Genomic DNA, 16,689 nt, shown 5'->3' with positions numbered 1-16,689 from the left:
GCTGAGAGGAAAATATTAAGACAGTCTCAAAGAATCTTGATTCATCTCTTGCTGTGATCCTGTTATTTAATAATACTATATAAATATCATTCTCTAGGTCTGTGTTTAAAGATATAAGCTCATAACCATTGTTTAACTCCTTACACAAAGTTTTCTGGTATTAATCAAGGTTGTTTGTTATTTGTTACTCTGGCTCATATGGTTTAACATTACTATTACTATAACATTACTATATAAGAAAACCAGCTCAGTTATTGTATATAGATTCAATGACCAGTTACATCATTAGAAGAATGAGCTAAGCTGAAGCAGAGCCGCCTAAAATGCTTCCATTAAAGCTGACATTCAAGGCAGGCTATTAGTAGGTTTTAAAAAAGAAAAATTAGTGGAGCAATAACATTTTAACTCAGACTTTTACTATACATTCAGGAAAAATGTAGGTTGGAAGCCATGCAAAACTACTTTGTTGCAGACTTCTTTCCTTCAAGTGTATGAAAGTATCAAGCACCTCAGAAGCAAAAAGTAGTGTACGCAAGTAGTGTCATGGTAGAAAAATGCAGTCTTATAAATTAAATATTATACTATTGAACTCTAGTCACTTTATGTAACAGTGGCACTCTTCTAAATTCACCAAGACTTTGGGGGCGGGGGGGAGAAAAACGGAGTTCCTACATTCTTCCTTTACTTTCCAAAGGCTGAAATTATGACCGTGTTGGTGCGTGTGCTTGCTCACCACAGGTCTGTGTACATCCCAGAACGCTCTCTCTTGACTGTCAAGGATCTTCCTTTCAATCTTGTCTCTCTTCTTGTCCACTCTGTTAACATCACAACAATGAACAGTAAGCAGTGTTAATCATAGTGCCTCTGTGGATAAAAGGCCACAATTTGAACAAATCTTCCAAAAGACTCACAAGGACTCACTTTGCTTGTGCTTCTGCTTGCATAAAAATGAACTCCCACTTCCGGGCAAATGCTCTCTGTAGCCTGGCCAAGCTCTCCTGTAAAATATACCACGGAGAAGACATTCTGGAGCTCGGCCTTACTATGCCCCCTTCTAGTTTATCTACCATATGTGAAAAGTGAAAGTGGAAATCGCTCAGTCGTGTCCAATTCTGCAACCCCATGGACTATACAGTCCATGGAATACTCCAGACCAGAATATTGGTGTGGGCAGCCTTTCCCTTCTTCAGGGACTCTTCCCAATCCAGGGATCGAGCCCAGGTCTCCCACATTGCAGGCGGATTCTTTACCTGCAGGGCCACAGGGAAGCCCAAAAGGTATCTGTTTCTGCCCAGTTGTACCATATGTACTTACCAAGAAAACAAATCAAAATTTCTTGGAGTAAGTGTACTTGGAATGATAAGTCATGCTCACTAAATGCAGCTAATCCTCAAATTAACAGTCACAGAGGACATAGGAAAGCCTATTACAAACATCAATATTAGCGAGTATAACTAAAAACCCAAAATACTAAACTTACATTAAAAAGTGCTCAAGAGTAATCCTTTGGATTTTTCTCTGCCCATTTTACTGAATAAGAAATCAGTACATTTCTACTACTGATTTAATAAGTTTATCTGGTTTTTGAGAAAAATGTAAACCTTTGGCCCCCTACTACCCATTTACAGATAGTGCTCTAAGTTTAGTAAATCAGAAGATAGCAATCATCTGAACAGATTACATGAGGTCAATTTAATCTGCTGACAGTGACCAACCTAAAGATTTTGCAAAAACCATTTTCCCAGTATAAACACTCTTTAATTCTCGAAGTTTGGATATCTTCATTATATATAGTATATATATAGTATATACTACTATATATATATGTATGTATACACATAAAGATTTTGGGCTTCCTGGTGGCTCAATGGCAAAGAATCTGCCTGCCAATGCAGGAGATGCAGGTTCGATCTCTGGGTCAGGAAAATCCCCTGAAGAAGGAAATGGCAACCCACTCCAGTATTCTTGCCTGGCAGAAATCCCATGGACAGAGAACCCTGGAGGGCTACATTCATGGAGTCACAAAGAGACACGACTTAGTGACTAAAAACAAATGACAACATACATAAAACTTTTATATTAAATCAATTTTAGCAAATAATATATACTTCCTACTTCTTCCCCAAATTTGTGTATTTAGAATTTCATCATCACTGTGAATGATGCGAGGAAGTAAGCAAGTAAGGGATATAGTAATTATGCTATCCCTCCCTGGAAATCTGATCTCTAAGATTCATGAATGTAGAAAGTTCAGAGTGCCCAGAAATGACCATTGGCCTTATTCTTGCTCATCTTATACCTTCCTTTGCCAGGAAGTCCTCGGTACTTACAGCTTCATAGTCGGCCAGCTCCAGCCTTGCTTTGTTTTGCATTGTTCTTTTGCAGAGGTAAACCGCTAAAAGGGGGAAAAAACACAATCATTTCTTGCCTGCTTATTTACACTGAGGCACTAAAAATAAAAAAAAAAATAGAGCATTATAAACCAAAGCATATTGGTCTTTGTCATTTTTCCTCAAATTGTAAATTTCTGATTTTATCATTCTGGGGGGACAAAACAAATAATCTGTAACATCATTACTGAAATTCAAGTGAAGAGAAAGTGTTAGTCACTCAGTGGTGTCCAACTCTTTGTGACCCCAAAGACTGCATCCTGCTAGGCTCCTCTGTCCATGGGATTCCACAGACAAGAATACTGGAGTGGGTTGCTATTCCCTTCTCCAGGGGAATCTTCCCAACCCAGGAATTGAACCCAGGTCTCCTGAATTGCAGGCAGATTCTTTATTGTCTGAGCCACTCAAACACAATGGTAATTTAAAAAGGTGTTATAAGAAAATAGACATGTTTGCAACCTTGGTAACCATTTCATATATCATTAAAAGTTCTCTCAGGGTACTGTACTGGCCTCTAGACAGGATTTAACCTCCAAAAAGCACTCAGCAACTGCTCAGTCATGTTCCAGTGATTCCATTCTATGAAGTTCCTCTTGACAAATTTTAACTCCAAGGCATTTCATCTGGTGGTCTGAACTGAACAGTTAGTCAGCTGGGCAGAAGAATTCTAGGTCCTTCCTATAAACTAAGCAGAGGTGCTGTTCTTTTCCAGCTGGTAAACTATATCTAAAAGAGAAATGTTTATGATGGCTTTGCAATTCTGGCCCTTTGCCTCCCATTCCAGGAAATCAGCCCGAGGAGTAGTACTGGAGCTTGACAAACAGCATGGTGATTTGGGAGTACAGTGTGTTATCGCTTACTTTTATTGTAACAGCTGCCCAAAGCTTCACAAAGAATCCAAGGAGCAACAGTAGGAGACTGAGCAGCCTTGGAATCATACTTCTAGGCTTGAAGAGAAACTTCTTTAACAAGAACCTGACACCTCAGACTTAGCACGAAAGCGTAGCTCAGGTCAGTCACAGAAAACTGATCTTGCCAGAATTTGTTCTATAGCAATCATAGAAATGCAAAGGCACAGCACATTTGTATTTATTTTGTTGTTGTTCAGTGTTAAGTCATGTCTGACTCTTTGCAATCCCAAAGACTGTAGGCTGTCAGGCTCCTCTGTTTGCGGGATTTCCCAGATAAGAACATTGGAGTGGGTTGCCATTTCTATCTCTGGGGGATCTTTCTGACCCAGGGATGAAACCTGTGTCTCCTGCATTGCAAGTGGATTCTTTACCACTTAGCCACCAGGGAAGACCCACAATTGGTGTGTGTTGTGTTTTAGTCACTAAGTCGTGTCTGACTCTTGCGACCCCATGGACAGTAGCCTGCCAGGCTCCTCTGTCCATGGGATTCACCAGGCAAGAATACTAGAGTGGGTTTCCATTTCCTTCTCCAGGGATCTTCCTGACCCAGGAATTGAACCCAGGTCTTCATTGAACCCATTGCAGGCAGATTCTTTACCAACTGAGCTACAAAGGAAGCCCCACATTTGGTATATGTCCTTAATAGCTGAGAAAAGTAACAACTATTCAATATATTATTGAAAGTCTTTACTGAATGCTCTGATAAGTTAGATATCAGCAATCTTCTATTTATCTTACTTTTTCGTGCATTGAAAACTTGGCCCATAACTTGTGACCTTGACTAAATGAATCCTGTCACTCTCTGGAACTCAGCTGCCTCATCCTTAGCTGAGATGGTCAAATTGGATGACCTCTCAGGTTCCCTCCAGCTCTGAAATTTCATTACTGGATAAAGTCATGATTTCACACTGACATGGACATTCTGAGTCAAGGAAGAGTTGAAGGGCAAGGCATGCAATGACTAAGCCAAAAGAAAATCTGGAACCTTGCCAGGTGTTCAAGTTTACTCTCTTGACTTCACTTTCTTCAGGTTCCCACAAGAGCTTCTGTCTAGTGTGATTTAAAACAATCTAAATCTCCTTCAAAGGGGATGACAGAGGATGAGATGGTTGGATGGCATCACTGACTCAACAGACATGAGTTGGAGCAAGCTCTAGGAGATGGTGAAGGACAGGGAAGCCTGGCGTGCTGCAGTCCATTGGGTTGCAAAGAGTTAGACACGACTGAGTGACTGAACAACAACATAATCTCCTTTCTGTTAAGACAATGTAGAAACAGAATACTAAAGTCCCCACACCCTCTCCTTGCTCAAGGACAATGTGAAATCAGACATCCAAATTTCTTGTTAAGCAGGTTTTAATTAAAAGAAAAAAAAATTTTTTTTAATTTTATTTTATTTTTAAACTTTACAAAATTGTATTAGTTTTGCCAAATATCAAAATGGATCCGCCACAGGTATACATGTGTTCCCCATCCTGAACCCTCCTCCCTCCTCCCTCCCCATACCATCCCTCTGGGTCGTCCCAGTGCACTAGCTCCAAGCACCCAGTATCGTGCATTGAACCTGGACTGGCACCTCATTTCATACATGATATTTTACATGTTTCAATGCCATTCTCCCAAATCTTCCCACCCTCTCCTTCTCCCACAGAGTCCATAAGACTGTTTTTTTTGGCAAATCACTTGGACTTTGAAGTAGTCTTATTTCAGCTCTATGCCACAAAAAATTTCTATTATCTATCCAGAAAGTCTTAGGATATAGAATATTTACCTCCTAGGGTATGAAGTTTCTGTGTCTTAACTTCCCAGGCTGAGAAAATTTCAAAGACCAAAAACTGACTGAACAATAGTCTGCACCTACCAGCCACTCTATATTAAAACAATGAAAAATAATGCCTCTGTTGTTGATTTGTGTATTCACTAAGAATATTTTTCAGCTTTAATTGCTAGACTTGAGAAAACTGAGTCTTCATGAAATAGTATCGCTAATTCGTAGATGGACTGCAGCATGCCAGGCTTCCCTGTCCTTCACCATCTCCCAGAGCTTGTTCAAAGTCATATCCATTGAGTCAGTGATGCCATGATCTTACTTTTTTGAATGTTGAGTTTTAAGCCAGCTTTTTCATTCTCCTCCTTCACCTTCATCAAGAGGCTCTTTAGTTCATCTTCACTTTCTGCTATTAGGGTAGTGTTATCTGCATATCTGAGGTTATTAATAGTTGATAGAACAATCAAATATCTTCATTCCAGCTTGTGCTTCATCCAGCCTGGCATTTCACATGATGTACTCTGCATATAAGTTAAATAAGCAGGGTGACAATATACAGCCTTGATGTACTTCTTTCCCAGTTTTGAACCAGTTTGCTTTTCCATGTCTGGTTCTAACTGTTGCTTCTTGACCTGTATACAGGTTTCTAAGCAGGCAGGTAAGGTTTGCCTATTAGTGCTTACTTATATTCTGACTAATTGTAAAAGACCCTGATGCTGTGAAAGATTGAGTGCAGGAGCAGAAGAGGGTAACAGAGGATGAGATGGTTGAGTGATATCACTGACTCAATGGACACGAGTTTGAGCAAACTCTGGGAGATAGTGAAGGACAGGGAAGTCTGGCGTGCTGCAGTCTAGGGGGTCGCAAAGAGTTGGACATGACTGAGGGACTGAACAACAATATTATAAATGATCTCATTTATATGAGATCTTTTTTTTTATTTTTAAATTTTCCCTTTCATTCTTTGATCGTCAAAAAGTCTATATAAGGATTGTAAGCAGTCTATTATTTTCATGGTCACCATAATTAACTATTTTTCTTTAGTAAAACTTTAAATGAAATAAATATGCTTCCTGTAGTTATTAAGCCTAAGCAAAATGGGAAGTTTGGTTGTACACTGACACTGTCAAAGCCCTTTTTATTGTTGTTGTTTAGCTGCTATGCTGTGTCCAACCCTTTTACAACCCAATGGACTGTAGCCAATTTCCTCCATCCGAGGGATTCTCCAGGCAAGAATACTGGAGTGGGTTGCCATTTTTTCCACCAGGGGATCTTCTCCATCAGGGATCAAACTCGCCTCTCTTATGTCCCTTGCATTGGCAGGTAGCTTCTTTACCACTAAGCCATCTGGGAAATCCAAGAACCTTTCTATATAGGCTAAAGGCCCTCAAAACATCCTGAGGGAAATAGAGCATTGGCTGAATATTTTGGGGCACAAACCATCATTCTGCAAAATAAGGCAAGTTCTGGACAATTTTCATTGTTAAATTGTTAAAAGTTCCTTATGTTGAGAACATGTCTGCCTTTCTGCAGTTGGCATACACTGGTTTCAGTTGCCCCTAGGATGAGATGAGTGAGGGAGGCATTTGCCTACAGGGTAAGTCAAGAGATTGCCAAATTACCCATTAATCAAGAAAATAAATAATACTTTAATGTAACATATCAGAGAAGGCAATGGCACCCCACTCCAGTACTCTTGCCTGGGAAATCCTATGGACGGAGGTGTCTAGTAGGCTGCAGTCCATGGGGTTGCAAAGAGTCGGACACGACTGAGTTACTTCACTTTCACTTTTCACTTTCATGCATTGGAGAAGGAAATGGCAACCCACTCCAGAATTCTTGCCTGGAGAATCCCAGGGATGGGGAAGCCTGGTGGGCTGCCATCTATGCAGTCGCACAGAATCAGACATGACTGAAGCGATTTAGCAGCAGCAGCAGCAATGAAAAAAATATAAAAGTATTCAATAAGGACATGCTCCAACAGGGCCAGGATTTGGGTGAAGTGAATGAGGTGGGTCATAAAAGTATAGCATCAGCTCCTGTCTTTACTGGAAATTTCAATTTCTTGAGGTCCACGTTCTATTTGAATACTGGAGATTGCACTCTTAAAAGAAGCCAGCTGAAGGATGTTGGTTGATGTGTGTTCATCTGCAGGAATTTCATTGTGCATGGTTTGCTTATAATATCAGTGAACTTCCCATCTCTTACTTTTGTTTGAGTTTTCTACCACCACTACAGTCTCTACTTCTTACCACAGTTCCCTTAAAAACTTCCTTGGGTCTTGGCCTTCAGCTCTCATTGCAATCCCTTTATACTAGATGATTCTTGATGTAAATACATGGGAAATTCATTCCTGACTCCATTTTACTTGGATTGGATTATTTTTTTGTACTTTGGTGAAAAAATATCAGAAATCTCACACAACTTAATTGTCAAAGAATGGTGTTTTTTTCATAGCCCTTTAGTTCATATTGGCTTGTCTTAGTAACTAAACACAGTCAACATATTCTATTTTTCTATGAAACCAAGGTAACCATGGAAAAGTGTTCCTCCATATAAACTGGCTTGTAGATGTTTATGTCCTGCAGAGGCTTTCCAGTAAGTTTAAATTGGCGATGAAAACAGACAGTAGATACTGACAGAATATAAGAAGCATTCTTTAAATCTTCTTTAATCAATAAGTTAATCAATAAGACAATTCTGTTCCAAGCGGTCTCAGAAAAAACAGCTAAGTAATGACTATTATTTCTGTTGGGCCTTCCAACACAACTACAGCATCAACATCTTCTTTATAAAAAAGTGTTAATGCTTTATAAATGTTCTTTAAACAAACAGTGGTGGGAAATTCAAAGTTGGATAATTTGAATCGCTTCTGTACTTGTACATAAAAAGAAAAATCACAGAAGACAAAGCATCATTGCCTATAGGAGTGGTACAGTGTCTGAGATCATTATCATTTCACTTTCTCTTTGTCTATAACATTTTATTGAATATTTATTTTATTGTTCACTTGCATAATAATACACTTGCATATTAATCTTCACTTGTATAATAAACCAAGCAAATGAAACATAAACAGGTATATGTTTATTCAGGGGGAAAAAACAAACAGAATAATAAAAAGTATGCCTACTTTTAGTTAAAAATTAAATGCTCTCCAGGTTTGGGAGAAAGTTTAAACAATGACTCTCATTAAACGGACTCTGACAAGAGCTAATGTTAAATCGAATGACATTAATAATTTTGAGATGACTGACTTTGAGAGATGTTCCATAAATTATATTCTGTGTAAGCCATGCCATTTCCTCGTGTTTAGCACTAAAACATTAATCTATCATGAAGTGTTGAAATATGAACTGCAATTGTAAACACTAACATATTCAGGAAAAACACAAAAGATGTATTGAGAGAACATTAAGAATAAGAATTTGCTTTTATGCAAGGAACAGGGAAAGTGTATCTGTCAGTAAATTATAATGACAAGCAAAAACAATTTTGATCCATTAAGTATGAGAGGAACAATACCAGTTTTCTTAGGCATATTAATTTTTATTCATTCAACAATTTTAGGGAGTCAGTATTATTATTATTTTTTCTTGAAAAGCAAGCAGAAAGGCTCAGATATGTAACAAGCCTTGCCCAAAGTTACACAGTTGGTATGCTGCCGTGACATACCAACTGACTTCAGGTCTGTCTGCCTCCATCACCTGGGTTTTTCTCCAGGAGCTCCTTTTCGGATGTCCAGGTGTTTTCTTCACTAGTACGCCATAATCTTTGGTGAAATAATTCCCAGGCACCATCCCAGGTTAGAATTGGACATGGAACAACAGACTGGTTCCAATAGGGAAAGGAGTACATCAAGGTGGTATATTGTCACCCTGCTTATTTAACTTATATGCAGAGTACATCATGAGAAATGCTGGGCTGGATGAAGCACAAGCTGGAATCAAGATTGCTGGGAGAAATATCAATAACCTCAGACATGCAGATGACAACACCCTTATGGCAGAAAGAGAAGAACTTTCACTCTTGATGAAAGTGAAAGAGGAGAGTGAAAAAGTTGGCTTAACACTCAACATTCATAAAACTAAGATCATGGCATCTGTTCCCATCACTTCATGGGAAATAGATGGGGAAACTGGAAGCAGTGACAGACTTTATTTTTTGGGGCTCCAAAATCACTGCACATGGAGACCGCAGCCATGAAATTAAAAGATGCTTGCTTCTTGGAAGAAAAGTTATGACCAACCTAGACAGCATATTAAAGAGCAGAGACATTACTTTACCAACAAAGGTCTGTCTAGTCAAGCTGTGGTTTTTCCAGTAGTCATGTACGGATGTCAGAGTTGGACTATAAAGAAATCTGAGTGCTGAAGAATTGATGCTTTTGAACTGTGGTGTTGGAGAAGACTCTTGAGAGTCCCTTGAACTGCAAGGAGAACCAACCAGTCCATTCTAAAGGAAATCAGTCCAGAATATTCATTGGAAAGACTGATGCTGAAGCTGAAACTCCAATACTTGGGCCACCTGATGCAATGAAATGACTCATTTGAAAAGGCCCTGATGCTGGGAAAGATTGAAGGCAGGAGGAGAAGGGGATGACAGAGGTTGAGATGGTTGGATGGCATCACCGACTCAATGGACATGAGTTTGAGTAAACTCCGGGAGTTGGTGATAGAGGGAGGCCTGGAGTGCTTCAGTCCATGGGGTTGCAGAGTCAGACACAACTGAGCCACTGAACTGAACTGAACTGAACAATCCCAGGATAGACAAAACATTCCACAATGTTCTCTAACTCAGATATACCAATCAGAAAGCTGTGTTGTTGTTTTTTTTTTTTTTAAGTAACTTTTCTCTTAAAGTGTCTCAGTTTTGAAGAACATGTACCCTGAAAGTGTTTGTCGCTTAGCTGTGTCCCACTCTTTGCAATCCCATGGACTATAGCCTGCCAGGCTTCTCTGTCCATGGATTTTCCAGGCAAGAATACTTGGAGTGGGTTGCCATTTCTTTCTCCAGGTGACCTTCCCGACCCAAGAATTGAACCCAGGTCTCTCACATTGTGAGCACACTCTTTACCGTCTGAGCCACTAGGGAAGTTATACCCTGCTGTGTACCCTGGATGAAAAAAAGCAACATTCCCCCCACTAGAAAAGAATCATCTATTCTATTAATTGTTAAGTACTCTGGTTTTTAGATTGTTTTCTGTAAGTTAAGTTAGTTTGAATTTTTGGTTGGCACATGACCACCTGGATGAACTATGAAATCCAAGTTTGACAAAAATGAGGGTTGACTTCATTGGTTTTTTATGGACTTTCCTATGGTTTTCTATCAAATGTCTTTCCAGGAGGCAAAGAAAGCCAGATTGCTGTCAAGTTTCTGTCTTTGCATATGCTGGCCTTTTCTCTGCCTCAAAGGCCTTCTCTGCCTTGCTTCCTGAAAAATTTCCCCTCTTTTAAAATCCACCTCAAATACTCTCAGTTCTTTTGTGAGATCACTCTGGAAACCCTCAAAGTAATTCTCTTATTCTTACAAACTTCCATCTATTTTACATATACCACTATTAACATTCACTAGGCACTTCACAGCAACTTCTTTTGTGTAATTCTCTTTTCTCACTTAGCCTATGAGTTACTCAATAGTGTAGATAAAGTCAGAGTCTCCTTATCCCAGTACCTACTATGGCCCTTGGCATTGAAACAAATCCTCAATAAATACTCATAAAAATGATATTTAAAAACCATGAAATATTACAATGTTTTAAAACTGTAGCCTTCAGGAAAATGTAAGAAGCAGCACTTATTAGGAGCCTGTTTCCTTGAAGAGTTTAATTAAAATCATGGTTGTTGAACTGAGTTCATTTGAAGTAGACTGAATTTGATTCACTATGATTAAATTTCCTACTGTATCTTTTCTCTTGTTTGCATTTGGCCTTTCATGTTTAACAAAATCTTCTGCTAACAGGATCACAAGATCCCTCAAATAATAGTGAGAAAAGTGCAGTGTGGAAGGCAAGGGACTTACTACAAATCATAGCTAAATAGAAGAGGTGAACAAAAATTCTGGCTCTCTGAACCCCTTTGTTACTCTTTCCAGTAGAGTAATAATAATAATAATAATAATAATCCTTTTAGGTTTATTTATAGCTCTTTAATCTATTCAAAGGAAAAGTATTTTTTTAATAGTCACAGGAGACACTATAACATGGAATAAGCTGCCACCAGATTTGGTGACTTTCCAAACAAGGTCATTAATAAATTCAATGTTAGAAATATTACCCCCATATTGAAATTTTTAGTATTCTCTTCTCAGTGACAAACAATAGAATGCAAGCACGTATTCATCCATACATAATGGTATTGTCAACAATAAAATGAAGAGAGATTGCACTGACCATAGTCTGTGTTTTCCGGCTCCCAACAATTTGATGGCCAAAAATAGGGTGTCTGTGGAATGAAAAGAAGTGGAACTTAGGTTAAACACAAAGAATTAGTGGGGCTCCTGGCTTATGAGCCGTGTTTATCTTCAGCAATTATCTAGAACAGTTTGCTAACAATGTGTTTTATTATCTAGAAAAAAATACTCAGAGAGGCACTGTAAGGTTTTCCTTTTAAATTTACTTTGTTAATCAACTGTTCAGCCTCTAAATAAGTACAGCATGTATGTAAAACAGTGTGCCTTTGCTACAATTGCATGTCATCTGACATAAAGGTAAAAGGACTGATTGCACTATTTATACAGAAGTGTTAATAGAAGTGTTAATCCACAAAGACTGAAAGCAAAGTATTATATTCACTGAGACTCATGATGAAACAAGTTTATATTTAGCAAATTATTTTGTTGGTCCATGTATTTCATCATTGCCCTCCATATATCCAAAAGCACAACCATCAGACTCTTTCCTTAAGATGGGCAAACAGTTGCCTGGCTCTATTAATTATATAATGCAGTTCTCAACATTATCCAGCTAGATTAAAACAACTTTCTCCTTCACTTTAAAAAACATTTCTTCATAGAAACACTTACTGCTCTAAATTTTTAAACTGCACAAGTCAGAGATCAGTTTTTTAAACTAATTTCTTAGTTGACTGCTTAACAATATACATATATGATTCTGTGAAATTCTAGAAACTGACTGATGAAACTATAAAGAAACTGTCTGATTGAGAAAACCAGTTATTATCATCAGCAGGTTATATTTTCTGATAGGGTTTTTCTAGCCCTGATGGCTGGACATGCTTGACTCCAAACCCTGAGCAAACTCCATGACTATCTGTCTGCTCTTTCAAATTGTTCCTTGGATGATGATGGCCCTGGGATTCAATGGAACAGTCTCTGTAGATATCAGACTTGTGGATTTGATTATATTTTTCAATTTTACATTAACAATCAGATTAACAATCTGTGTGTAGCAAGCATATTTGGTGTAATCTCTGATTGCATGCATGCATGCTCAGTCACTTAGTCATGTCCAATTCTTTGCAACCCTATGGACTGTAGCCAGCCAGGGTCCCCTGTCCATAGAATTTTCCAAACAAGAATACTGGAGTGGGTTGCCGTTTTCTTCTTCAGATGATGTTTTCAACCCAGGGATCGAACCCACGTCTCCTACCTCTCTTGCCTTGGCAAGCTGATTCTTTGCCACTGCGCCACCTGGGAAGCCCAATCTCTGATTACTGGTTTGATAATTCTGCCTCTTAGAAGAGGGATTTTCAAGGAGGGGAAAAGGGTAATTGGGAGAACTTTTTGAATCTCTGAGAGAGGGTCCTTCCAAACAGTTCAGGACTCCCAGGGGATTTGATTCACTCTCTATATTTTCTTGGAAATTGCTCTGGTATCATAAAGAAGACTACTAATACTAATTCTGTATATAGGTGAACAAATTTAGAGGGTAAAAAGGTTGAAGCACTAGATAAAGGGGGATATCAAGGCTTTAAACAGCACCCCCTCATTGGCAAATAAACTCACTTAACCCAATTTGAGGGCAAAATTGGGTCACTATTCTAGGGGAAGCATAGAGAAACAAAATAGAAAAAAACCTTCTTTTCATGCGGGCTGCTAGTGTTTGAGATACTTCTCAGAGAATGCATTATTCCCTTTGGGTTGCTTCTTTAGTTTGGGGGATGTGTGTGTGTGTGCAAGCATATTTATTTAATTTTAAAAATATACACTCTAGTCAGACTGGTCAGACACATAACTTTTTTTTTATTTCCTCAAAACTACAAGGAATGTTTTCACCAGTATTCTTACAATTTTTATTTATTTTTCTATCATTTATTTAGTGAAAACTCTCTGACTGTAAAAATAAATAAATGAAACTATTTTATCCTGTGATATTATGTGGAAAGATGTTTTCAGGTCTTCCAAGGAGATCAAACCAGTCAATGCTAAAGGAAATCAACCCTGAATATTCATTAGAAGGACTGATGCTGATGCTGAAGCTGAAGCTCCAATACTGTGGCCACCTGATGCAAAGAGCCGACTCATTAGAAAAGACCCTGATGCTGAGAAAGACTGAAGGCAGGAGGAGAAGGGAGCACCAGAGGATGAGATGGTTGGGTGTGTGGCATCACTGACTCAATGGACATGAATTTGAGCAGGTTCCAGGAGATGGTGAAAGACAAGGTCGACTGGTGTGCTGCAGTCCATGGGGTCACAAAGAGTCAGACACGACTGAGCAACTGAACAACAACAACATTAAGTGGAAAAGGTATAAAACTAACACTCTTTACTAATATTGCAATATTTTTTTCTAGGAAACCAAAAGAGTTCCAGAAAAACATCTATTTCTGCTTTATTGACTATGCCAAAGCCTTTGACTGTGTGGGTCACAATAAACTGTGGACAATTCTGAAAGAGATGGAAATACCAGAACACCTGATCTGCCTCTTGAGAAACCTATATGCAGGTCAGGAAGCAACAGTTAGAACTGGACATGGAACAACAGACTTGTTCCAAATAGGAAAAGGAGTACATCAAGGCTGTATATTGTCACCGTGCTTATTTAACTTATATGCAGAGTACATCATGAGAAACGCTGGGCTGGAAGAAACACAAGCTGGAATCAAGATTGCCGGGAGAAATATCAATAACCTCAGATATGCAGATGACACCACCCTTATGGCAGAAAGTGAAGAGGAACTAAAAAGCCTCTTGATGAAGGTGAAAGAGGAGAGTGAAGAAGTTGGCTTACAACTCAACATTTAGAAAACAAAGATCATGGCATCTTTTCCCATCACTTCATGGGAAATAGATGGGGAAACAGTGGAAACAGCGTCAGACTTTATTTTTCTGGGCTCCAAAATCACTGCAGATGGTGACTGCAGCCATGAAATTAAAAGACGCTTACTCTTTGGAAGAAAAGTTATGACCAACCTAGATAGCATATTCAAAAGCAGAGACATTACTTTGCCAACAAAGGTCCGTCTAGCCAAGGCTATAGTTTTTCCTGTGGTCATGTATGGATGTGAGAGTTGGACTGTGAAGAAAGCTGAGCACCGAAGAATTGATGCTTTTGAACTGTGGTGTTGGAGAAGACTCTTGAGAGTCCCTTGGACTGCAAGGAGATCCAACCAGTCCATTCTGAAGGAGATCAGTTCTGGGTGTTCATTGGAAGGACTGATGCTGAAGCTGAAACTCCAGTACTTTGGCCACCTCATGCGAAGAGTTGACTCACTGGAAAAGACTCTGATGTTGGGGGGGATTGGGGGCAGGAGGAGAAGGGGACGACAGAGGATGAGATGGCTGGATGGCATCACTGACTCGATGGACGTGAGTCTGAGTGAACTCCGAGAGTTGGTGATGGACAGGGAAGCCTGGCGTGCTGCGATTCATGGGGTCGCAAAGAGTCGGACACAACTGAGTGACTGAACTGAACTGAACTGAAAAGACAATTTCTTCCCTAGATGGCTCTAGTGGTAAAGAACCTGCCTGCCAATATAGGAGACGTAAGAGACATGGGTTTGATCCCTGGGTCAGGAAGATCCTCTGGAGGAGGAGATGGCAAGTCACTCCAGTATTCTTGCCTGGGGAATCCCATGGACAGAGGAGCTTAGTGGGCTACAGTTCATAGGGTCACAAAGAGTCAGACATGACTGAAGTGACTTGCACAGGACACAGCACAAAAGACATTTAAAGAATAACAAACCTTATATTTTGCTGGAATTTAAAAATTTACTTTCACAGTTCAGCTAGACTTTAGGACACTTTAGTGTACGAATTTCTTTGTTTTTCAGAGTTGGGTTCTTTAGCTATGATTAAACAGATCCAAAACTGTCTAGCCATCACTCAGTAATCTTTGGCACATATTCTAATGTGATGAAAGTCATGAAAGTGATCTGGATAATCATGTCAGATCTCAATTTCAGTTAGCTAAGGAGAATAATTAGACAATTACAAGTTTACAGTGCATACAAAAATCACATGATTGAAAATTTACACAATGCAGCGTATCAGTGAAACTGTTTGTCTCAGACTTATGCCCCAAAGCTTCTTCAGATCCCTAATGATGGCCAGAATCTCAATCATTTCCTGAAGCAATTATAAACACAACATTGCAGGCTTCCTAGTTTAATTCATGAATTTTAAAATCCTTTCATGGAGTTGAATTTCAATTTAATGTACTAAAGAACTTAATGCTGCCTGGAACCAATGCAAAAATGGAAGCATATACCTTGAACAATAATGTGTTTTCTATTTCTAGAGCTGTTCAAGTATAGATTAATTAATGCCTTGGTAGACACTGTAGCAGGAATTAAATTATCCCTGACTTTGGTGAGGTTTCTTTTGTTTGCTTTTAAAACCTTGGTTTTAAGATTGTATGGTTATTAGATTTACAAATATATCATATTTATATCCTATTTTGAACATGTGTATGTCATTAAAGTATTTAACATTAATTTATATAATTTAAAAGATTATCTATCATCTATTGGAAGGACTGATTTTGAAGCTGAAACTCTAATACTTTGGCCACCTGATGGGAAATGTTGACTCATTTGAAAAGACCTGATGCTGGGAAAGATTGAAGGCAGGAGAAGGGGATGACAGAGGATGAGATGGTTGGATGGTATCACCGACTTGATGGACATGAATTTGAGTAAACTCCACAAGTGGGAGATGGACAGGGAGGCCTGGTGTGCTGCAGTCCATGGGGTTGCAAAGAGTTGGACACGACTGAGCGACTGAACTGAACTGAACTGATCATCTATTTAGGTATATCAAACTTGGCAATCTTCTGCCTGTACCTAGAAGTAATGTAAGAGATCTGGGTTTGATCCCTGGGTTGGGAAGATCCCCTGGAGAAGGGAAAGGCTACCCACTCTAGTATTCTGGCCTGGAGAATTCCATGGACTGTATAGGGTCGCAAAGAGTCGGACACGACTGAGCGACTTTCATTTTCACTTTCACTTTCAAGACATCACTACTAATTTTCAGCCATGCCTCAGCTAGTTTGTTTTGAGGGAAATTTTTGAATTCAATAATTGTCAAGAGGTAGATTATATTCAGGGCTTCCCAGGTGGCGCTTGTGGTAAAGAACCCAGCTGCCAATGCAGAAGACATGAGACCAGGGTTCAATTCCTGGGTTGGGAAGATCCCCTGGAGGAGGGAATGGCAACCCACT

General features: G+C 39.2%; 1 protein-coding gene across 2 annotated transcripts in view; it reads right to left on the bottom strand.

The window, feature by feature from the left end:
- The window catches only part of RGS7 (regulator of G protein signaling 7), a 480,171-nt gene that overhangs the window by 68,793 nt on the left and 394,689 nt on the right, over nt 1-16,689 (bottom strand). Inside the window, exons 6-9 of one of the 2 annotated variants that reach the window (XM_055582175.1) lie at nt 11,461-11,512; nt 2,331-2,395; nt 922-998; nt 734-815 (exon numbers count right to left, since the gene is read on the bottom strand). In XM_055582175.1, the coding sequence (XP_055438150.1) occupies nt 734-815; nt 922-998; nt 2,331-2,395; nt 11,461-11,512 (276 nt within the window). Of the gene's footprint in view, nt 1-733; nt 816-911; nt 999-2,330; nt 2,396-11,460; nt 11,513-16,689 lie in introns of both variants that reach the window. The other variant, XM_055582176.1, reaches the window with a different exon arrangement.

The sequence above is a fragment of the Bubalus kerabau genome, chromosome 5 (assembly GCF_029407905.1).
Source record: "Bubalus kerabau isolate K-KA32 ecotype Philippines breed swamp buffalo chromosome 5, PCC_UOA_SB_1v2, whole genome shotgun sequence".
NCBI classification, from domain to species: Eukaryota; Metazoa; Chordata; class Mammalia; order Artiodactyla; family Bovidae; genus Bubalus; species Bubalus kerabau.
Note: the sequence above shows the minus strand (reverse complement) of the source record. Positions and strands in the feature narration are given on the sequence as shown.